At 45.7% G+C, this 24,061-nt stretch overlaps 1 protein-coding gene across 5 annotated transcripts in view; it reads left to right on the forward strand.

The window, feature by feature from the left end:
* Nucleotides 1–521: 521 nt before the first annotated feature.
* Nucleotides 522–24,061, forward strand: part of IP6K2 (inositol hexakisphosphate kinase 2) — a 30,482-nt gene continuing 6,942 nt past the window's right edge. The window contains exons 1-4 of one of the 5 annotated variants that reach the window (XM_028124453.2): nt 522–674; nt 12,999–13,082; nt 21,079–21,413; nt 23,332–23,554. In XM_028124453.2, the coding sequence (XP_027980254.1) occupies nt 21,212–21,413; nt 23,332–23,554 (425 nt within the window). In that variant the 5' untranslated portion in view covers nt 522–674; nt 12,999–13,082; nt 21,079–21,211. Of the gene's footprint in view, nt 675–12,998; nt 13,083–21,078; nt 21,414–21,504; nt 21,801–22,244; nt 23,555–24,061 lie in introns of those variants that run through there. The other 4 variants (XM_028124452.2, XM_028124454.2, XM_028124455.2 and 1 more) reach the window with 4 other exon arrangements.

Consider the following 24,061-nt stretch of genomic DNA (forward strand, 5'->3'; position numbering starts at 1 on the left):
GCCCTGCAGTGTGGAGGTTGGTAGGACCTAGATTGGACACAGGTTCATCCACCAGTCGCCAGAAGACTCTACAGCTATTCCTCTGTCCACGCCTCCACATCTAGTCATCTATCCACCTGTGCATATAACCACTCCTTTACTCACCGTCTACAGTCACTCTCTTGTCCATCTTTCCATCCATCCCCATCTAGTCCTCTGTCCATCCATCTGCTAGGGTGATGAAATTCCCAGTTTGCTGCACTATCTCAATGTTAGCCTTGAAAAGTCCACATCCCAAGAAACCCCTCGGACTCTGGAAAAATGGGACAGGTGGTTGAGCCATCCGTTCACCCAGGGATCCCTCATTGCACCCAAAAGCCCAAAGCCCATCTGTCCCCCCAACCACCCACCGGACCTCCCTGGCCATCCAACCCCCTGGAAGGCGGGCAAGGCCCCGCCCCATCCCTGGCCCCGCTCCGTGCCCCACCCCTCCCGGAAGCTGCTGCCAGGGATCCCGGCGCCCTAGCAACAGCGCTTTTCGGGCTGCCCAGTCCACGAGCCTGGCTCCCGGTGCGAGCCAATAGCGAGGGGCTCCGGGAGCGAGGCGCGGGGGGTGGGGCTCGGCGCGGCCGCCGCCATCTTGATGGGAGAGAAACAATAGGACGGAAGCGCCGCGGGACGGGCTGAGGCCGCAGGTAACGCCCGCCTTGTCCAGCCTATGGCTCTGCCGCCCCGGTAGATTTGGAGGAGGGTGTCTCCGGGCCGTTCGGGGGTGAGGTCTCTGGTCATTAGGGTTGTCCCCGGGTTATTTGGGGAGGGGCTCCCCTGCGATCCTGGGGGCGGGGAGATCTCCTCGGGTCTCCATGGGGCCGGATATCCCCCGGTCATTTGAGAGAGGCATTATTTCTTCATGTTACTGGGGGGAGAATATCGCCCCTGATTTTGAGAGACAGAATCTTCTCTGGTCATCGAGGGGGTCTCCCGCGTATCTTGGCGGTGCAGGATCTCCCTCCGGTCATTGAGGAGGTCTCTCCAGGTCTTTGTGGGGGAAAGATCTCCAGGGTCACTGCTTCCCAAGACAGCGGAGTCCATGGGCTCCTGGGTTATTGAGGGGGGGGTTCTCCTTGAGTCTTTGGGTGAAGGAGCCGGCCCACCGCCTCAGGTGCTGTTTACCTGGGGCCGGCAGATGTGCAGCCATTTTGAGCGTTGAATGCCAGTTGGGCCTATCAGCTGGTGTCTGGTGAGGCAATCTGCACATCTTATTATCCACAAAAGTCCTAAAATGGATCAGAGGACGGCTTCTTTAATAGTGGTAAGCTTCACCGTGGGTGGAGCTTTCATTTCTTTCCTATTTGCTTCAAGACTGCTTTTGCCTCCCACCCTAATGATTGGTATTAATCGGCTTCCTATGTTCCTATGTTAAGGAAGCTGCACTAGCAGAAAAATGAGTCCAAACGTGAAAACAAAATGTAGAAAACAGTAAAACCTAGTGCTCTTAGATACCAGGGAAGTAGGACTAGTTACTGCTTGGAATGAAACATTTTGGTAGTAAAATTTACGTGAAACAAGAATAAAATAAAGTCTTCGGAAAGAATAGTTTTAAGAAAAAATACTGAAACTTTTGAAAAGCGTCAACAAAAATGTTCCAGTTCACCAGGTCTATGATTTTTTTTTTATAAAGCACCATGATTACAGTAATTTGATGAACTCTCGTATTTAAAATATTTGCAGTATTTGCATTTTTAGCAGGGTTACATTTTAAATGAACTCAGATGCTTATTTACATTGGTTGCTGCTGTGGAGTTTGTGTAATTGCATCCTGTAACCTGGTGTTCAAGTATTTAAAGAGAAGTTTCAGGATGGTGGTGTTATTGTTTTAATTTTAGCCACTTGCAGAATTAGAAGCCATCAAAATGAATACTTTATCATATTTCATATAAAAAGCCAGTTAAGAGGCGCCTGGGTGGCTCAGTCTGTTAAGCGTCTGCTTTTGGCTCAGGTCATGATCCTGGAGTCCCTGCACGGAGTCCTGCATCATCTCATCCATCCAGCTCCCCGCTCAGTGGGGAGTCTGCTTCTCCCTCTCCCTCTGCCCCTCCCCACTTGTGTTCTCTTGTTCTCGCTCGCTCGCTCACTCTCTCAAATAAATAATCGTAAAAAAAAAAAATAAAAAGCCACATCAAAAACTAATGATGTAATATATGGTGATTAACATAACAACAAAAAATTAAAAAACAAAAAAGAAAAAAAGAAAAAGCCAGTTGATCTCTTAGTAACTTTTTCTTTGGAGAAAAAGTCAGTTGAACTGTTAACTGTTATTCCAACTGATTTATATGCTTTGTAACTTTAGAGTAGAATTCACAGGAATTGTTAGAAATCAAGTGCACGAGAACCAGCACCAGAGTTGATATAATTGTAAAAACCACTTTAGCAGATGTAATAGAATTCTTTTGTGCTTTGGAGCTTCACGAGTGACAGACCAGTACACTGTATACCATCCCTGTGTCTGTCCGAGCAGTGGAAGGAAGGAAGGAAGGAGCAACTGCTGACTGATGAACCTTAGCCCGTCTCCCTTGCAGAGGGGTGCCAGAGTCTTCTGTAAGCACTGGAGATGTCACTGGTATCTAGGCAACAGGGTTGAGCCTGAGCCCTGGAGGCCAGCTTGCTGAGGTGAAAATTTTCCATTGTTTGGTTCATAAAGAGGATGCTCTGGGGAAGAATTTTCCCTTTAAGTGAAGTTATTTTACCTAGTGAGATAATCGCCCTAACAAATTGAACACATTTTTATACAGTGGAAGGTAAGCAGATGATTTCTCTTGTGTGATTACATTTTAAAGCATGTTTTTGTTTTTTTTGCCTATTTGAATACTGAGTAATAAAAGTAATAAGTAGTATTTTGCAATATATTCTGGTAGCAAGAAAAGGTCCTTTTCCCCAAAAAGTGAATTTACACTCCACCTCAGAGTTTGAAGGAAAAGACAGTCTTCTAAGCTGATGAACAGTTGGTTTGGGTCTGTCATCCATCACCAGTTGGAGTTACCAACCCCTAGTTGATCTTGTTTCACTTCATTGCCTGTCTCCCCCCATCTTAAAAACAAACAAACAAAACCTGAATTTTTTTAGTGGCATAGCCCCAGGATGTGTTTTTTTCCATAAGTATTTCATTGAGCTGCCCATTGTATCTACAATACCATTAGTCTGCCTAAAAACCAATGATAATACCTTTTTTTCCACCTAAATATCTGGTTATGGTCAAATGTCTCTGATTTTCCTGTAATTTTTTTTACAGTTGATTTGTTTGTATCAGGATCCAAATAAGGTCTGCACATTGCATTTGATTGAAGTATCTCTTTTGTTTCTTAAATTTATATAGGCTCATTGTAATTGTTTTGTTGAAGCAGCTGTCATTTATCCTTTAGGATTTCCCATATGCTGGCTTTTGCTGATCACTTCCTTTGCTTGATACCTTTTGACTATGGTGGCTGGGTTTGAAGGGGTCGCTCCTATATATCTTTTCAATGAAGACGTTGTGAAGGCTTTGCCAAGGCTCACGCATAACTGAGCCCCAAACTGTGAACTCTGAGGTCTGTCAGGGACCTAAAGGGCCACACAGTGCAAGACGCTCCTCTTCCCTCTGTGTCGTGTAGTCCAAAAACTGAGCCCTAGATTTTCCATGTGAAACTGGGAGGAGATTCCGTGACTTCCAGGAGGGTGTAGATGTTCTGCCTCTTTGTCTCTTTACAGACCTTCTCTCACACTGACCTTGCAACCACCTGCTCACAGGCAGTTCACACCTTTGGGGGCCCTGACCCAGTGTTCTTCTTTCTTTGCACATTACTCTCAGAGTGTCTTCTGTCTTCTCTTTGTAGGTAACCCCCAAATCTGTTTGCAGGTTAGGTTCACTCAAGCTTCAATCCCATTGCTCCCAACTGTCTGCTGAATGTTTCTTGAGTGCTTGACCATCCCCTTATATTTAAGTGTCTGTAGCTCAACTCATTGTCTTCTGAGCTGTTTCTGACTTCATGAACCAAGCATCCTTGTTCTGACGTGGGAAGGCTCAGTATCTGACTCATCCCTCTAATTTGATTCTTTGTATTGGGTTCTGAAGATAGGGTCCACAGGTGCCCGCACCCCAGTCTGTAGAGTTCAGTGAGCGGTGCATTTTTCAGGAGAGGCCCAGAGATGTCTCAGATTCTCCAGGGGGTCAGTTACTCCTTGAAGGGTAAGAACAGGGTGGTACACCTAGCCACCTACCAAATCCTGTTTCTCTACTCTCCCCTCTTCCTTCCTTAATTCCCTGTGGGGGCTGGGCACCAGGCTCTCTGGGTACATTGAAGAAGGCAGGAGAACTTGTGCCCTGCTGAGTGTGCCACTGAGTGTGGGGAGGTCATTCCAGGTGGGACAGGTGTCTGGAGAAGGCAGCCCTCGTGTCTTGGGGGCCCCAGAGCCTAAGAGCTGTCAGGACTCTTTCCCACCTCCTGCCGCAGGGATGAAGGAGGAGAGACCCATGAGAGAAGGAAGCCCATTCTGGGAGAGGCTGGAGAGACCAGCTTGGTGTTGATCCTCATGGCCACCTAGAGGTTGCGGTTCTGTTGGGGGTGCTCCTGCTATCATCTCCTTCCTCCTGCAAACTCCCAGGCTCGGGACTGCGGAGGTAGTGTTGCCTCCTCCTCTTTCACCTTTGGTTTTGACATCTTCAAATAACCAGATTCTAAATTCATGAGCCCACAAAGTTACCTGAAACATGGCTATGGCATAACATATAACAGAGTAGCTTGAGAGCTTTCTAAGCACTCACGGTTTTTCTTAAGAAGCTTAAAATTTTTTCTTCTCTCAAACCTCCTTTTTCACATATGCTTCTAATGTGTCTAAGAATTGTCTCTTTGTTTGCTATTTGTCGCTTTGTTTTTAAGTAAGAATGTAGACAGAAGTCCCCAGTAAATGCTGGGTCCTGCTGCCACTGTCCTACCCATGGCACTACAGTAGAGATTGCTGGGCGTCTGTGAAGCCAGGTTTTCCTTTTTCTCTCTGCCTGGTTAATTTTCCCTACGGAAAATGTCACCACCCTGCTCCACAATCCTTGGTGGCTCACAGGCATTACAGGGAAGAGTGGAACAGTGGGTGCAACCTCTATGCTCTGTCCTAGCAATTCTTCTACTTCTAAGGAGTTTTCCTTCAGAAACACTTTCACAAGAGTGCAGAGACTGCTACAAGGACACTCATTGCATTATTACTGTAATAAACTAGCGTCAGTAGGGAAGTTAAAAATACATTATGATTTTGTGTGAATAATATGCTGCCTTTGAAAGGAATTTTGTATAGACAGAGATATGGCTAAGGCATATAGTTTAGTGGGGAAAAGTGGCAAAACAGAACAAATGTTGAATGATCCTACTTGTATGAGAAACCAGAGTAGTCCAATTCATAGAGACAGAAAGTTGAACGGTGGTTGCCAATGGTTTGGGGGTAGGGAGACTGGGCAGTTATTGTTTTTTGTTTTTTTTTAAAGATTTTATTTATTTATTTGACAGAGAGAGAGATAGCGAGAGCAGGAACACAAGCAGGGGGAGTGGGGGAGGGAGAAGCAGGCTCCCCGCAGAGCAGGGAGCCCGATGCGGGACTCGATCCCAGGACCCTGGGATCATGACCCGAGCTGAAGGCAGACGCTTAACGACTGAGCCACCCAGGTGCCCCGAGGGCAGTTATTGTTTAATGGGTGCAGAGTTTCAGTTTGGAAAGATGAAAAAGTCGTGGAGATGGGTGGTGGTGATTGTTGCACAACATTGTGAATGTACTCAGTGCCACTGAACTGTATACCCCAAAATAGCTTAAAAAGGTAAATTGTATGTTGTGTATATTTCATCACAATTTTTTAAAAAGGTGAGAAAACTAAAGCTGATTTTCCTGGGGGGAGAAAAGCAAAACAATACATACAGGCTGATCCTGTTTATGTAAAGAATAGAAAAGTGTATGGAAGAAAATCTGCGGGAAGAAGAGACCCCAAACTAATAACGGTGGTCATTTTATCATACTTGTAACCAGTTTAAAAATCTTTTTTTTTAAATGCTAGGCAAGTTGTCCCGTGGCACTCTGTTCCTCTGCCTGCCGTTGAAGACTTCTCTCTTCACTCTCCTTCCAGGAGTGCAAGCTTAGTATGCCCTTATCCCCTAGTACTGTCGGGTCCCTCCTGTGACCTCCATCTCCCAGTGGACTCTTTGGAGGAGCTGTAGGGCAGAGGACACCCAGGCAGGAGGCTAGATTTTTTACTCTTGTTTCTGCCTCAGACCACCTCTGTAAAACTGTACCATGCCTGGTTTATAGATGAAGACAGACACTAAGAGGAGGTAAAGCACTATGTATACCCCAGGACAAGGCAGGCCAGAATTTGCTGGAGAGATTTAAAAGAATTTTTTGATACCATTTAAAAGTGTATAAACTTAGAGAGATGTACTTGGAAGTTGACTTTCCTACAATATTTATTATTTTTAATTGCACATACACAGTTATTATCTAAAACAATGTATTCCTTTAGAAGTTAGACTTCTTTACCCACATATTTCGAGAATTAGTTCTATTCCAATTTGTCTGTGTGCATCTTTGCTCTTCTCATAGCCACATTTGGAGGTGCTTTCCTCCTGAGCACTTCATGTTCACGTCTTAGTGGTGGAGATGTGATATTATCACTGAACCCTCTACCCCGAGCTGGTTGTGATCTCTTCAGTGTGACCCTGTTACTGTGTTGATTTTTTTTTTCTATATAACAGCTTTACTGAGCTATAGTTCACATACCATATAACGCATCCCAAAAGGAATCCTGTATCCCTCATCCCCTGTATAGCTCCCCTCCCCACTGGCCCTTCAGTCTTCCTGAAAGTCTCCTCACTTTGACCTGTTTTAAAGGTCACCACTGCACTTGGTTAAGCCCTGGGGATGGAGGGAGGAAGCAAGCTCTTCCTGCTGTTGGTCGTGGTGGTATGCCCCAGAGGTAGTTGCCTTGGGTCCGGGGAGGCTGTAGCACATTACCATTTTGCCACTTTACATGGAAGGTTGGAGGGGAAATGAGGACATCTTACCCAGAAAGACTTCGTTGGACATGACTGTCTGTAGTCCACATCTAGCTCAGATGCACCTTGGATTCATTTTTCTGTTTATAGACATTTTCTCCAGTCTTTTTCAAGATTGTGTGTGTGTGTGTGTGTGTATGTATTTTTTTTTTTTTTTAGATTTTATTTATTTATTTGACAGAGACAGCGAAAGAGGGAACACAAGCAGGGGGAATGGGAGAGGGAGAAGCAGGCTTCCCACTGATCAGGGAGCCCGATGTGGGGCTCGATCCCAGGACCTGAGCCGAAGGCAGACGCCTAACCGCCTGAGCCACCCAGGCGCCCCTGTATATTTGTTTTTTAGTGTAAATTTTCATAAATAGGGTTCTCTTCTAATTGAAATTACACTAACTCAGTCCTACAAGTAAGGATTAAGCTGTGGTGATGCACCAGCATTATCAGTATATGGTGGCTAAAAGTTAATATTCTGGTAACAAGAAAGAGTTTTTGTATTTCATGCCACTAAGATGCCATTTAGTTAAGATTGAAATGTTTGGGAGGATGATAGCTCCTAAATATGGTCTCTAGGTCAGAACAGGTAGCAAAACACATGGTTAAACAGAAAAGTTGTACCTTGATTTGATTTTAAATGTTCATGAAATGTAGCTGTTGCTGAAGTTATATGGTCAGCACCTACAGCCCCCTGCCCACTGGAAGATAGAAATAACAGCTCCAGGAGCTGTTCATGGGACCCTCACTATGCTAGGTCTTTCACCTGTGTTCTTTTCATTCCCAGGATGATCTCATCCCACTCTGGACTAAAAAGTTTCAGGCTTTGGGTTGATTTTGAAGCCCTTGTGGCTTGGAGGTGGAGTTCCAGTACCTGCTGTCATAAACTCCTTGGGATAGCTGGAGTCAGTCTGGGCCTCTTGGGCCTCTTCTGTTTGCTTTCTATTGTAGAGAATGCACAAAACTTTCTTTGGGTTTGTTGGCTCATTTTAACTCTTGTGAATGTTTTTAACTGAAAGTCATAATGGATCAAAATGGGAGATCATTTAGTATTATTCTCTCTACATATTCATCCATTTATCTTACTTGGGACACTCATACGTGTTGTAGAAATTGAGTATCCAATCCCAAGTCTAAGGAAGATTAAAATATTTCTTTTAATGAAGTAGGATGTGTTAGAAACCAGGAAGACAGAACACTTGGCTGGTGCTGCTGTTTCTTCTCCAGGCTTCTCTATCCCCAGCTGCACACTCAGAAATGAGAGGCCCCATGGACTGTGCGAGTCCCATCTTACTCTCTTGGGGAACGTAAAAATCTTGCATCTCCCTTCAAAGCTTATTTTATAAGAATAATAGATTATTTTTGTTTTACAAGTGTAAGACTAACTCTAGATATGAATTTTTTTTGTATCCCTTCTCCCTGCCTTTTTATCTGGGATTGAGATCCCAGGCCTATACAACTTTGGCGTCATTGCTAAGGCTGCAGCAACATTTGTCTTAGGATTAACCTAGCTCCAAGCCTGCCAGCTTTCACGCTGATGCCCATTTGTTTAATGTGCTTGAAACATGGTGTCTGTGGATTGCACCTTAGCTCATTCCTCCCCTCTCATGAGCAAGAAGTGATGCTAAGTCTCTGTAGAGGTCTCGCTTGAACTTCTTTTACAGTGTGCTCTGTGGAGGTGTGTGGACCAGCACTTGTTGGTTCTCATGCTAAACAGAAACAGACTGTTTCCTTGAGGGATTGCCTGGAGTTACCCAACAAAGGAAGAGGAAGGGTGGATATAGTGTATTTGACCACCGAAGGTATATTTTTTATAAGCTTGAACAACCTGACAGGAAAAACATACACCACTATTAAACCATTTAATTGCACATTCCTGAAGATTCAGTCTTCCTAAATTAGTTCTTAATGAACATTTTCAAGTTTTCTGCTTTTATGCTCTACTCATGTAAGGCATGAAAGGTGTCCTTCCATGAACAGTGTCTCTTCTCTGAGGTGAGTGCCTCTGGGGGAGAGATAGTGAAGTTGGTTGCCAATTCCCTGCTAATTGTTTGGGTTTTTCTTGCTCTGTGTACTTATCAGAGAATATGGAAACACAAGTGTCTTTTCCCCAGGTCTTTTGAGCTGTCCCTGCCCTTTGTTGGCACCTGTGCTAGGCCTTATGGGAAGACACAGCAGCACCTTCCCAGGGTTGCATGTCAGGGCCTGTGGGTTGATTGGGATGCTGCACCTCCCTTAGGAGGCCAGGGGAGGACTGTAAGCCTCAGATGGAGGGTCCTGGAGCATTTGGAAGAGTGGACCTTGCAGAGGTGCCAGGTGGCAGCTGACAGACTCTGGGCTCTGAAATACTGATGGATGTGGCCAACAGGTCTAGGGCAGGTGAGGGCTGGCAAAGGAGGGGACAGGCTGCTTCTCTTCCAGGAATGGTTCATCTCACTCTCAAAAGAGTGTTTCTACTTTAAAAATACTGGAGGCTCTTTGTATAGAGTCAAAGAAAGGGAACAAAGAGGTAAGATGTCAAAAGTGCAAGTGCCCCATTGGCCTTCCTTCCCAGTCCTTAGATGTGCTCTTGAGTGACTGAAGTCACTGCCCTTCTCACAAGCTGGGTGATTCTGAAGGAGTCAGCATCTGATTAGCTTCAGAACTGTGGGTGTGTTTGAACTTGATTTCCTCGAAATTTGTAAATATTTTGCTATGCTTTATATTGGAAAGAAATCTCAGGATTTCTGGAGGATGACTGGCAAATGGCATAGTGTTGTGACCTGTGCCAGTGTCAGGAATTTTCTCACACCCGTATCTCATTCTTTTCTGGCTGGTCATGGAGGAACACTGACTGCAGAATGGTTTGTGATAAAAGCTGCCAGATTGGGGGACGCCTGGGTGGCTCAGTCGATTGAGCATCCTACTCTTGGTTTTGGCTCAGGTCATGATCTTAGGGTCCTAGGATTGAGCCCAGCACTGGGCTCCCGGCATTGGGCTCAAGAGTGCTTGAGACTTCCCTTCTTCCCGACCCCCACTCTCTCTCTCTCAAATAAATAAATCTTTAAAAAAAAAGTCTCCAGTGGTGCCTGGGTGTTTCAGTCATTAAGTGTCTGCCTTCGGCTCAGGTCATGATCCCAGGGTTCTGGGATCGAGCCCCGCATCGGGCTCCCTGCTCTGCGGGAAGCCTGCTTCTCTCTCTTTCACTCCCCTTGCTTGTGTTCCTTCTCTTGCTGTCTCTCTCTCTGTCAAATAAATAAATAAATTCTTAAAAAAAAAAAAGCTTCCAGATTGGTGCTGTGAGCTGGGCCACTTCGCAGACCCTTAAGGAGAGTATTTACCCGAGTGAGATTTTGCAAGGCCCTGGAGGAAATTGCACCCCCTGGACACAGGACCTGGTGCAGTGCAGGACACACCTGGATCCCTCCATCAGCAGGTACAGCACTCAGGGTGCTGGCCTAGGCAGGTCAGGGCTGCATGGATTCCGTGGCGGCCCATGAGGACTGAATCATTTTTGGCTCCCTGTATTTCAGAGGATGAGTTCATATGTCTCATCTGGTTTGGGAGCCAGCTGGGAGATGAGTAGGGGTAAACATTGACTACATGCAGAGAGCATATAATCTTGCCTAAAGTCAATGAATGGACCATTACTTGTTGGCACAAGGGAGAACTGTGACCCAAGGTAGGAAAGTCCCTCAAATTGAGACTCATGGCAATTTCAGCTGCAGTGTGAGGCGGTCACTTCTGTATGTTTCTGTTGTGTATATTTCCCACAGGGTGGTGGGAGTCATAGACTGCACCAAGGAGGAGACTGGAAATGGAGAATTGCCCTTGAAAGAGGGGTAATGGGCTTTTTAAGGAGAACTGAAAATTCTTAGTGTGTGTATGAAATACATTTAGTTCTTTATAAGAAAATGTGATATTCTGATAAAGAGGACATATGACACCTTAGAATTAATATTTTCAATTTACTTGAAGGAGTGGCACTACAGTTTTAGCTAGAAAAAGCTTTTTTTTAAAGATTTTGTCAGAGAGAGAGCACACAATCGGGGGGCGGGGTGGTGGGAGCGGCAGGCAGAAGGAGAAGCAGGCTCCCTGCTGATCAAGGAGCCCAATGGAGGACTGGATCCCAGGGCACTGGGATCATGACCTGAGCCTAAGGCAGACGCTTAACCGACTGAGCCACCCAGGTGTCCCAAGAATCAAACCAGTTTCTAACTGAAGGAATTATTAACAGTAGGGGTACCTAGAAAACAAAGGCATTTAGAGATGCCACTCAGACATAGTTTTTTTGTTAGTCCTTTCTCTCTGGGGGCTTCTCTCCTTCTGTGATAATAAGCCTGATTAGTCCTTGTAGTGCTGGTTGGGCCAACTCCACCCACTGGCCCCAGGGGTGGGCTCAGGACTTAGGTTTGACCAATAGCCACCCAGACGTCCCTAGAAAAAGCTCTTTAAGTTGCTAAAATTTTGTAATTCTAGCAGTGTAACTCTGATGAACATACCTCTAGGTAGGCTGAAAGCTCCTTCTCATTTCCTTCCATCTTGGGACCCACTAGTCTTTCATTCCAGAAATCTGATCCGAGGCAGAGAGATCGGGCAGTGTGGTCATGCTGGTGGTTCTAGAGAGGAGAAGCATCTGAGAGGCTGCTATTTCCCTTACAGAAAAGCTTGCCTGGATTTTTGGAACAGAATCTGGCTTTTTATTTGTCCCTCAGCATTGGGGGTAGGATCTGCGTTATTGTGGCTTTAATGAAATAATTTCACCTACAACTTAAGAGCTTTTCCTTTATTAAAACTAGAATAAAATGTTAATGAGGGAGAAAATGAATGCCCAGTGTTGGACCACAGGCATCTGTGTCAAATCGATGCAGAGCTTCTGTGTCTGGTCTCTCTGGCTCTGCTGCTTTGGCATGGGGGCGGGTGGACGGACACCCTGCCAGCCAGCCAGGCTGCAGCTCCTTTGAGGTTAGGACTATGATTCCAGCCATTCTTAGCAGTAACTCTTTCATCTCAGGCACCTGTTTTCTGTAGTGAGGGCTGCCTTTTATGGTGACCTCCTGGCACCTCAGTACGTCCATCTGTGAGGGAGATAATCATGGTGTCTACTCCAGAGGGCTGTTGTAAGAGCATGGGCGTTACAGAATAGACTGCTCCATAAATGGCTGCTCTGGCCTCTAGTCCCTGGCATGGTTGTATCCCATTGTCATTGAATCTTGAGGAGTTGGTCACTTCCTCCTCTGGTCTTCCAGTGCCTTGTACACGTCTTAAGGGCAGGGTGGGTTTGGGTTATTACCCTCACTTCTTTACATGTGGTCCACCTTCCAGGTTCTCCATCATGGAGTGGAGTTCTGAGCACAGTGTGGGCTAGGGCAATGCTTTTTTGTGGATGAGCCTAAAACTTTCCTATTTTAGTCTCAGTGAATTCTTTTATTTTTACCCCTAATATTTTCCCTCCCTATTATAAAGGTAACATATGCTTTGAGTCTGAGAATATATCAAGAAGTTTGGGACATTTAGCCAACTCAAAGAGAAGGGATAACAGTCTTACCACTTGGTACAGGGCACATCTGGGTTTTGTGCTGTCTGAAGTTTATATAATATAAATATGTATAATTTATAAATATATAACTGCCATCTTTAAACAGAAGAATTTACAATGACGAAAACAAGTCGGTAAGAAAGTGAGTATTTGTTTAGATTGAAAAAAGAAATCAGAAGTTTACATTTCAAAAAGCAGACAAATACTACAACCTGCAGTACCTTCTCCCCCTGCATTTTGGGGGTGGCGTTTTGACTGCATCTTCTGACAGCAATGTTCTAATGGTTCTATAGAAAGGACACACAGTTGCTCCCCTAGGCTGATGCCCATCTGCTTTCTGTTATTGACAACTTAGAACACTTTATTTAAGCTTCACAATTCATCTTTGCCACGTAAATTTTTAGGATTGTTGTCAAATTTGGGAAACCTGTATCGAGTTTCTTTTGTAGGTGATCTGGGAGACTTCAAGGCATTCAACATTTTTAATGCAGTGACTACAGGGCTTTGGAAGGGGGCAGGCAGCCATGACCCCTGTGAGTAGCTGGTACTTTTAGTTTTTTTGTGTGTAGTAAAATATAAGATTTACCATTTTAACCATTTTTAAGCATATGATTCAGTGGCATAGCTGGTACTTTTTGCCAGTCTTTTCCTTTGTAATTCTTTGGACCTAGTTCAGACAATATAGATTATACAATTTTATATCTTGCTTCTTTCACTTAAAAAAGGATATCGTAAGCATTTTCTCAAATCGTTTAAAAATCATAAAATTGATAAGCAAACTTATCATAATATCCTGATAGTCTGTCATGCACTCTTCTATTGCTAGACACAAGAGTAAGTACTTTCACAGTGGCGTATAAGAGATGTCTTAATGGGGGCGGGGTGTGCCTGGCTGGCTTAGTTGGAGTGTGCGACTCTTGATCTCAGAGTTAGGAGTTTGAGCCCCACATCGGGTATATAGAGTACTTAAAAATAAAATCTTTTTTAAAAATAAGGTGGAGGGGGAATGTCCTGATGGGGCTTAAACTCTGTGGCACGCTGGTGGGAGTTTGATGCCCTGTAACCAGATGGGTCAGTCTGGTCAGCCCTTATCCTTGGTGCCTCCCACAAGGCAAACATTGATAGCTTTCCTCTTCCTTCCTGGCTTTATTTTGCTAAAACTCCTTTTTGTATGTTCATTTTGTTACCAGGAATTATGCCTCATCTGTTACCCAGCTTCCTGGTAAGTCCAGGTCATGTGAGGAATGATTTTCCTTCTGCATTGTCTTGCTAAGACAACTCATTTAAAGCTGGATGGCAGACCCTCCAGTGTTGCTGAAGGAGGCCTTCAGCAGAGACTCAAACCAACAACCCATGGCCTTTCTTTGCTTTGCCTGCAAAAGATGGGGATAATTATCTTTTATTTTTTTATTTTTTCTAAAGATTTTATTTACTTGAGAGAAAGAACACAAGCAAGGGGAGCGGCAGGCAGAGGGAGACGCAGACTCGCCACTGAGCAGGGAGCCTGATGCGGGCCTCGATCCAGGGACTCGGGGATCATGACCTGAGCTGAAGGCAGATACTTAACTGACTGAGCCACCCGGGTGCCCCAGGATAATTATTTTTTAATGATAACTTTGCAACCTGAAAACCTTGGGTGTTTGGGATGTGAACTCAGTACCAACACATAATTTCTGAATGCTAGTTAGTATATTTGTTTTAAGCGATGATAGAATTTTAACCTTCTTGAGCCTACATTTTTTTTTTAAGTAATTTCTACACCCAGTGTGGGGCATGAATTTACAACCCTGAGATCACGAGTCCCCCTCTCCACCAATTCAGCCAGCCAAGCACCCCCCGGGGGCCTCATTTTTAAAATTTATTCTTGAATGACCATTCTTTTCTTTCCTGATTTTCCGCAAGAGAGAATTTTCCAAGAGATTGATTGTCATTACATTAAGAGCTTAAGCTTTGTTTACATGAAATGTTTCCATACTACCAGGTCCCAGATAAGTGTTCATGTACAGGGTCCTTCATTTATACTCCCCAGTTAATGCAGACTTGATAGATGGGGAATTATAAATGCAAAATTAACACCAGTCGGTGCTCAGAATACATTTGGTAAAGTGTGTTGCATGCCTCATTTTAATAATTGTACTCACTGTATGATTGGTGTGGGTTTGGATAATTGCCATGGGTGCCTTTTGAGTCCTCTGTTGATCTGTGTGCAGGTTTTCATGACGCAGTAGTGACTTGAGGCACATCCTGTGAAGTACCTACTCTGTGTTGGTGTTCTGGACTCTGGAGATTTAGCAGTGAACTGAGCAGTCAGAAATCTCTTTGTTTTCTGGTGGGGCCAGGATGAGGGATACAAAAAATAAGACAAATAAGAAAACATACAGTATGTTAGATGGTAGTGATAAGTGCTAAAGAGAAATAAAGCAGGGTTGTATAAGGGAGTGTGGCCAGGGAGGTATGGCACTTTAAGATGGGGTAGCTAAGGAAGACCTCATTAAAGAAGTTATGTTTGCATAAAGAGCTGAAGGAGGTAAGAGAGTGGGCCAAGAGGATACCTTGGGGGAAGAGTGTACCGAGCAGAGGGAATGGCAAGTGCAAAGGCCCTGAGGTAGGTATATTCTAGGCATGTTTGAGAACTAACAAGGAAGCTAGTATAATAGGAGCAGATTTGATGCTGATTTTTCTTTCCTTATGGGTTTACAGAAAGGCTTATTGAACCTTTATACTTCTGTTCTGCTTGTTTGGGTGTAAAGGATGCTTTTGCTTTGACTTTACAAGAATTGAAATTAAGACCCTGATAAAAACTAGGCTTTCAGAATGAGCAGATGGCTTTAGATATAGCAGTGGGTGTCATGGATTTATGAGGGAAAACATGGCTGTCTCTGAAAGTCTGTACCATCTCGGAATGCCTTCACAGAAAGGGGGGAGTCCTTACTTTGACCAAGATGGTGACCCAGGCATGTTGGCAGGAGTGACTCAAGATGCTCAGTGTGAGGCAAATGAGCCCAGTTAGAATGTATGGGAAGGTAAATCTCAACCAAAGTATTTGTATATCAAAGCTATTTAACAGCTAATATGACCTTTTTAAGTCTAATTTGTTTCTGATTATTTAAATAATATGTACTTACGAAAATTTGGTATATTAAAAAGTGTAAGAAAAAATTTAATCCCTCTATTGAAGTATAATTTATATACAATAAGACTTACCAATTTTAAGTCTAATTTGATGAGTTTTGACAAATTTATGCAGTCATACAATTATTGTCCCAGTCACAGTGTATAACATTTTTTTTAAGATTTTTAAAATTTATTTATTTGACACAGAGAACGAGAGAGAGAGAGAGACAGAGCAAGCATAAGCAGGGGGAGCGGCAGGCAGGCAGAGGGAGAAGCAGGCTCCCCGCTGAGCAAGGAGCCCGGTGTGGGGCTCCATCCCAGGACCCTGGGATCACGACCCGAGCCGAAGGCAGACGCTTAAGTGACTGAGCCACCCGGGCGCCCCACAGTGTACCACATTTTCATTACCCCTAAAAGTTCTCTTAGTCCCCTTTGCGGTCAGTCCTGTTGCCCTACCTCTGCAGCTGCTTATCTGCTTTCTAGAGTTGTGCTTTTTCTAGAATTCCATGTAAACGGAATCATAACATACCGTCTTTTCTTTTGTAAGTAGTGCCTCTATGATCATGTACAAGTCTGTGTGGACATTTGTTTTCATTTCTCTTAGGCAAATACATAGGAATTGGATTATTGGGTCATATTAATAAGTATTTGTTTAGGGACGCCTGGGTGGCTCAGTTGGTTAAGCGACTGCCTTCGGCTCAGGTCATGATCCTGGAGTCCCGGGATCGAGTCCCGCATCGGGCTCCCTGCTCGGCAGGGAGTCTGCTTCTCCCTCTGACCCTCCCCCCTCTCATGTACTCTCTCTTTCTCTCTCTCTCATTCTCTCTCTCAAATAAAAAAAAAAAAAAAAAAAATCTTAAAAAAAAAATAAGTATTTGTTTAACTTTCTAAGAAACTGCCAAACTGTTTTCTGAAGTGGCTGTACCACTTTTTGCATTCCTACCAACAGTGTTTAAGAGTTCCAGTGACTGACCCTGGTGGTGTAGTCATGGGTTGTGCAGTTGTGGGTTGTGTGCAGATGCCAAATGGTGGTGGCTCTGGGGCTCATAAGAGGAGGTGTGAATGGTGAGTGTTGTTTTTCCACCATCAGGCTAGTCTGCCTCACACCACCCCCTGTGACTCTCCAACCCTGGGGCTTTTCTTGAGGCAGGTAAGTGGCCCCAGCAGACCCCATTTGTAGTCTCATTAACTAAATTCTAGATGTGTGAGCTCAAGGGCTCAGGGGTTTTCCTGAGTCATAGTTGTTTTATTTGCAATATCTTACTTATTTTTAAATTTTTTTTAGGGGCGCCTGGGTGGCTCAGTTGGTTAAGTGACTGCCTTCAGCTCAGGTCATGCTCTCAGGGTCCTGGGATCGAGCCCTACATTGGGCTCCCTGCTCAGCTGGGAGCCTCTTTCTCCCTCTCTCTCTGCTGCTCCTCCTGCTTGTGCTCTCCTGCTCTCTCTCTGTCAAATAAATAAAATCTTTAATAAAAAAATTTTTTTTTCAAAGCTTTTATTTATTTGAGAGAGAGAGAGAGAGCACGAGGGGGAGGGCAGAGGGAGGGGAGAAGCAGGCTCCCCGCTGAGCAGGGAGCCCAACATGGGGCCCCATCCCAGGACCCTGGGATCATGACCTGAACCAAAGGCAGATGCTTAACTAACTGAGCCCCCCAGGTGCCCATATCTGCAATATTTTAGAAGCTGAGAATATTAAGGCACTGTTTCCAGCAGATCCTTAACCCAATTTGACAGATTTAGGGAGCTGGACTGTGGAGGAAATCTGTGTCCTGTCTTAGGATGAATTATATTCTGTTTTCTTTACCTGTTTGTAGTTTCATGGACCAATGTGAGGCAATGTGGAAAGCTAAAATAGATGCTAAATCTGAAGGCAGTATTTTATGGTTATTCCCCCTCTCCCTAGGCACAAGGTCCACATATTTTGCATGGACTTCTCAGTAACCACTAATACCCCAGGATTCCTGGGAAACTGGGCCTTAGACCGTGGATGTTTAAAAATCATTAAGAGATCCCTCTGCTCAAACCACATGTGGGACAGAGAGAGTAGCAGGTGAAAAAGAGCAGGTATTTGGGGCATTTTTCTTTCTTCTGGCCAGGTTGAGGCCACTAGAGAGCGAGCTGATCTGTGTGTAATCCTTTGGAAGTTTGATCCTTCATTTTCCCACAGAGATGCGGCCTATAAGGGAAGCTGGAACAGAAGCTCCACTTCTTCATCTGCAACCCCAAATGTGAGAAATATGTGGTATGGTGAAGCCATACTTATGTTCATATTGAAAGACTAAAAACATAATTGAAATAAAAGAACACAAACGGGCACCTAGGTGGCTCAGTCGGTTAAGTGTCTGCCTTCGGCTCTGGTTATGATCCCAGGGTCCTGGGATCGAACCCCGGCATCAGGCTCTCTGCTCAGCAGGGAGTCTACTTCTCCCTCTTCCTCCGCCTGCCACTCTGCCTACTTGTGTGTGTGTGTGGGTGCGCTCTCTCTTTCTGTCAAATAAATAAAATCTTTTTAAAAAAATTTTAAAAATGAAAGAATCACAAAATAGGACTTACCTTGTTACGTGCAATGCAATATTTACTCTTTTTTCCTATTTGATTAAAACAAACTACTAGTTACCGCTCACGAATTGTATTACACACCCACACAGTAGAGGTCTGCTCCAGGCCTCTTGTCTCCATTTTACAAACCAGAAAACCAGAACCCAGAGGGAGCCAGGGACTTGGAGATTTTCTCCAAGCAATCGAGTGGCTGAATTGGGACTAGAATCTGGCTCCACCTCACTACAGGGTAATCAGTTGTCTCCCTAACTCCACCTCATATTTGGCAGTTTCTTCTGTCATCAGCTTGTCTCAGGCGAGGATTAGCCTTATTTTTCTTGCCTCTCTACCCAAGATAATGATGATTCTCAAGGGAGCAGTGTCCTGCAGACTGCCAGAGTCAGGTGCTGGGGGGAGGGTGGCAAGGTGCCACATCATACCCAGGAGCTAATGAATACACTGAGGACCTGGGAGGAGGAGATGGAGACCTTGACCTGGCCTTTTGGCCTCCAGCCACACCCGTGCATCCCATACTGTAGATTTGCCATGAAGGACCAGTTTTTGTTGTAGATTTTTTATTAGAGTAGGGATGGGTAAGAGAGATACCTGGAGAGAGAGATTTTTCTATGTGAATACACTTAAGGAACTTTGAACAGAGTTGGAAAGGGATTCACATTGGTGTTATCATTACTCTGACGACTAAAACAGTTTATACTTTAATGAAAGGTTTGGATTGTGTTTCTAAAGCCTGGACCATGAGGAGCGTCTTGTACATTGACAAATAATTATGGTACCTGGTTTGTGCTTGGGTACTGGCAGACCGACCCTGAGTCAGTACAGTAGCTTTTCTTTGGTATTGCTCTTACTCCAGAGGTCTTTTCAGTGGATTAGTATGAACTAGTCTGTGTAGACTCTAAGAAAGGTCTGGTGTGGCCAAGTATCTCAGAGCACCACCTTCTGGAGAGAGTCTAGAATGGCTGGAATATGTTCATCCTTGGAGCTTAGAAACCTTCTCAGCACATGCTCTCCTGAGGGCTTCTGTGATGATGAGAAGGTGGTGCCAGGAGAGAAATCAGGACCTTTGGTTTTCGTCTCTTTGCATATAGGAAAGCTTATTGATTCCTAACCCTCGAGTCCAGTTGGGGCCCAGAGTCGGATCTGTCTAAAAAGAGATTAACAACCTGTTTAAACTTTTATTTAAGAGAGGCTGCGTTATAAATAGAAAATATACGTGGTGAAGGCACCCCACACCAGGGTAAATGTCCCATGTACAGGGGAGGAGTGCTGTATCAGAGCACTAGTTTCAAAGACCCTGGACCTAGAGGTGGTCCTGTGAGGGCATCCAACAGTTTGAGGTTCATTTGGGAGCTGTGGCTTGTTGTCCCTGGCCCTGGATGAGTTTCCTCACCTCCCTAAATCAGCTTCATTGTTTGCAACAGAGAGAAAAATAGTGTCTTCTTCACAGAAAGTATCCCACGGGCCAAATGAGGTAAGTTTCTATAATGAGCCTAGCATGTAATGGGTGCTTTAGTCACCTTAGAGGACAATGGGCACATCTTCAGCAGACCTAGTCTCATCACCAGCATGTCAGTTGGGGTAATGGGAACTGCAAGAGTTCTCATTAAGAACCCTACAGATAAGGGAATGTCCCATGCCCTGTAAGTAGTGCTAGTAGCAACTGTGTAGTCTGTAAGACAGAAAACAGAACTAGCTTGACATGCCTTGAAATGGTTAACGGCTGCATAGAGGTTGCTTTGCTGAGATCTGGGGTGTTTAGGGATGCAAAGTCAGGTCTAAGGCCCTGAACCTCAGAGTGGATGAGAGCCCTGATTACCCCAGGAGCACAGCTTTGGTTTAAAGGTGTGCCCCAGCTTTTGGATCTGGATAGAATTGATAAAAATAGTCAGTGACCTAGAACACCATGTATCTTTTTAAATGGAGTTAGCCAGCCTTGATCAGTTGTTTTTAGATACAGATGTTAATCATTAAAGCTAGGCCCAAGCTCCACTGCTAATAAGGTTAATGGGGCTTGTCTTTGGCCTTGGGTTTGGTGGGAGGGGAGTGGACACCCTGGGGGAGTAAATCTTACCAGATGGTGAGTAAGCAGGTTTTCCCTTTAACTGCATTTTATAAAAATATAAATAACGACTAAGAATCCTAATGTAATCTAGGATGATGAGGCAGTGTAGGTTCAACATCATTTCTAACAAACGTATCGCTCTGATGGGAGATACTGATAACCGGAAGGCGATGGCATGTGTGGCGGCAGGTAGTTATGTGGGCAGTTATCGTCCTCTCATTTTTGCTCTGAACCTAAAACTACTCTAAAAAATAAAGTATTAAAAATATGTATGTATGGGGGCGCCTGGGTGGCTCAGTCGGTTAAGCGGCTGTCTTCGCTCAGGTCGTGGTCCCGGCGTCCTGGGATGGAGCCCCGGCGCGGGCTCCTTGCTAAGCGGGAAGGCTACTTCTCCCTCCGCCCCTCCCCCGGCTCGTGCGCGCGAGCGCGCCCGCGCTCTCTCAAATAAAATCTTAAAAAAATGTATGAAGTTAATCTTACTAGAAGTTGGTAAGATTTAAACGGAATTATTTGGTTTGAAATGGGCCTTTACCTTATCGTCGCTTTGCATTTTTCTCGCCTAGTGGAGGGCCCGGGTAATTTGGGGACACCTGGGGCCAGTCCCTGCGTGTCGGTATCTGGCCCCGCCCCGCGGGAGCTCCGGCTGTTTGTTGGTGCGGGAGGAGGCGGAGCCGGGGTGGGCGACGTGGGCGGGGCCCCGCCTGAGCTCCGGCTGTTTGTCTTTTTGCTGAAGTACTCCCGGCTCTAAGGCGGTTCCCAGGCCGCTTCCAATGCCAGTTGTCTCTCTTTGCTTCCAGCAGAGTGCCCTGGCCCGCGCAGCCGGAGACTTGAGGCCAGACAGACGGACGCACGGACAGACGACAGACGGAGGACGCGCTGGCCGCTGGACCCCGCTGCCTCCCCCTTCTCCCTGCCGCCTGCGCCTGGAGGATGAGCCCAGCCTTCAGGGCCATGGACGTGGAGCCCCGCACCAAGGGCGTCCTGCTGGAGCCCTTTGTCCACCAGGTCGGGGGGCACTCATGCGTGCTCCGCTTCAACGAGACGACCCTGTGCAAGCCCCTGGTTCCGAGGGAGCACCAGTTCTACGAGACCCTCCCAGCCGAGATGCGCAAATTCACTCCCCAGTACAAAGGTGAGCCCCCGCTGCCATAGGGGTCCCCATCGCCTGGCGAGGAGATGCGAGGCGGCGCAGCCATGGAAGGCCCGGGCAGCCATCCCGGGAGCCCTCACCCCTCCCCTCACTCTTGTGTTTTCCCTCCTCCTCCTGGCCCTGAGCCCAGCGCCTCACACCCTCAGTTTGCAAGCCCTGGTAAGATTGCTCAATTGTTTTGTTTTGTGGATTTGTTTTGAGTTTATTTTTGGTGGAAGTGTAGTTGTGTTTTATGTTCAGGTGTCTCTTGATCACAGTAACCCATAGCCCCCATGGGGGAACAGCGGGGGAAGACTTTGGGAGGATTTTACCCAGAATCCTTGCCGCCTGCTTTTTGTCCTCCAGGAAACCAGAAGCCCTGGTGATTAGGTAGGCTGGGAGCAGGGTTGAGTCAGATGGAATGCAGGAGTGGGAGGCCTGTGCTGATTAGCTGAAGCCCTTTGCTATTACGGAATGTCCCCGAAATTGCAATGTTATGGCAAACCTTTGATTCACATATGGTGACTCTCTCTTTCTTTTTATAATGCATTTTTGGGGTGACATCAGCAGCCACCAGCATGGTGTGGTCTTTCCTGGGGTGGGGGGATATTTTGTAAATCAAAGAATCCATTAAAAGAAAGAAATTATACATTGCCTGGTTATACAAAAGACTCTTGAACAACTTAGGTTCTTCTGGGACTGTTGAAACATGCTCTTTGAAGACAGAATGTACTGGGCGCCTCTCTCTGTACTCTGAATATGCATGTGTGTTATGGTGGGGAGGTTGGGGGAGTTGAGGGCCCTCACTTGGTCCTTCTCTGTTGTTTTTTCCAGGACAAAGCCAAAGGCCCCTTGTTAGCTGGCCGCCCCTGCCCCCTTTTTCCCCCTGGTTCTTTCCCCATGGCCACAGGGAAGTGTGGTCCCCTGAATTCCCCACCCCAGCTCCTCTGCTCCTCTGCACCCAGAGCCAGGGACCACCTCAGAAGTGTCATCTCTCTCTGAGCACGCATTCCCCTGCAGCGAGCAAGCGAGCGGGCGGGCAGCAAGGACTGAGCAAATTGAGTGATCCCGGGCCAGAGAGGCCTGGGAGGAAAGGTGTTCAGCCAGTCGGTTGTAAGGCGCTCGTCGGCACCTGCTGAAACGCTCCCACCTGGCAGCCCCCTCCTCAAAGACTGTCTAATTACACATGGCAGGTTCTAGAGACTCAAGGGGGAGAGCTGCTTTCAAGGCCACCACGCGTCTGTGCTCCCGGCCCGACCCTATTTGCCTTGTGTTCATTTTGTTCTTTTGTGACTGCAAAGACCAATAAAGTAACATGTTTGAGGACAAAAGGCTTGGGGTGCCCACCCGTGTGGGGGTGCTGCAAGAAGCCTTTGCTAGGGTGTCTGTTGTGCTGTGTGGTTTGTTTTGTTTGCTCCTTTATTTTGTTTTGCTTGCCCAGTCTTCCCTTACCCTTGGATGCTTCTTACCCCTCAAGGCAAACCTTGTCCCCCCTGTGTTCAGGCTCTGCTTTAAAGCAAGCCTCAGGCCTTCGGAGTTTCTGTTTAGGGCATCAAAAAATCCCACAAGATACAAAGAGCAAATGTTTTTACGTCTCTCTTAGGATTAGAAGAATTACATAAAACTTAATAAACATTTTCAATGATGGAAAAATGTGTCTTGTAATTCTTTGGCTCTTGCCTTGTTGAGTGCATCAGAGAGGAAGACTCTCGGCCATGTTTGCTCCCTAATCGCTTGTCTTGTATGGTGTCATCTTTTCTAGCTGTTTTGATATTTGTTAGGTTTGCAGATGAGTTTGGGGCCTCTGGCAACATAGAGACTAAGGAACAGGGTAAGAAAAAAACAAATGTTACAATCATGTTATTTATAACACATCTTCTGTGGAATTCAGAGTTCTCTCTGCTCCTCACCCCCCTTTCAGGTGTGGTGTCTGTGCGCTTTGAAGAAGACGAAGACAGGAACCTCTGTTTAATAGCGTATCCATTAAAGGGGGATCACGGAACTGTGGACAGTGTCGACAATTCAGACTGTGAGCCAAAAAGTAAGCTCCTGAGGTGGACAAACAAAAAACATCACGTCCTAGAAACGGAAAAGAGCCCCAAGGACTGGGTGAGGCAGCACCGGAAAGAGGAGAAGATGAAGAGGTAGGTGTAAACTGGGGGGTGGGGGGGGTGTACTCCGCGGACGGGCAGGTGTCAGGGGTTCTCAGTACGGCCCAGGTCCCTGGAGCTAGGGACTCAAACGATGGACTTCGTAGGTGCCTTGTCACTCAGTGGCCAGTTCCCAAGTGGCAGCTTCTCTTTTAATGACTCTGGGTTGCACTTTTGAAGTTTGTGTTAAATATTAGCATTTGAAGGTGAGTATTTTTGAAATAGAAAATGGAAAAGACATAGTAGACGTTTTCTTAATGTATTATATGTGAAGCTAAAAGGCAGTGCCACTTATCTCTTCAGCCCTGAGGTTACCTTTGGATTGTAGAACTATCACGTTTCTTACATTTTTAAAATTTTTCTTTTAAAAACAGATTTATTCAGAGAGAGAGCATGCACGCACACATGAGTGTGCAGTGGGGCGGAGCAGAGGGAGAGGGAGAGAGAGAATATTAAGCAGACTCCCTGCTGAGCCTGGAAGCCTATGCTGGGCTCGATCTC

Source organism: Eumetopias jubatus, unplaced genomic scaffold (genome assembly GCF_037043125.1).
Source record: "Eumetopias jubatus isolate StellerSeaLion01/CBP00866 unplaced genomic scaffold, mEumJub1_p1.0 scaffold_1, whole genome shotgun sequence".
NCBI lineage: Eukaryota > Metazoa > Chordata > Mammalia > Carnivora > Otariidae > Eumetopias > Eumetopias jubatus.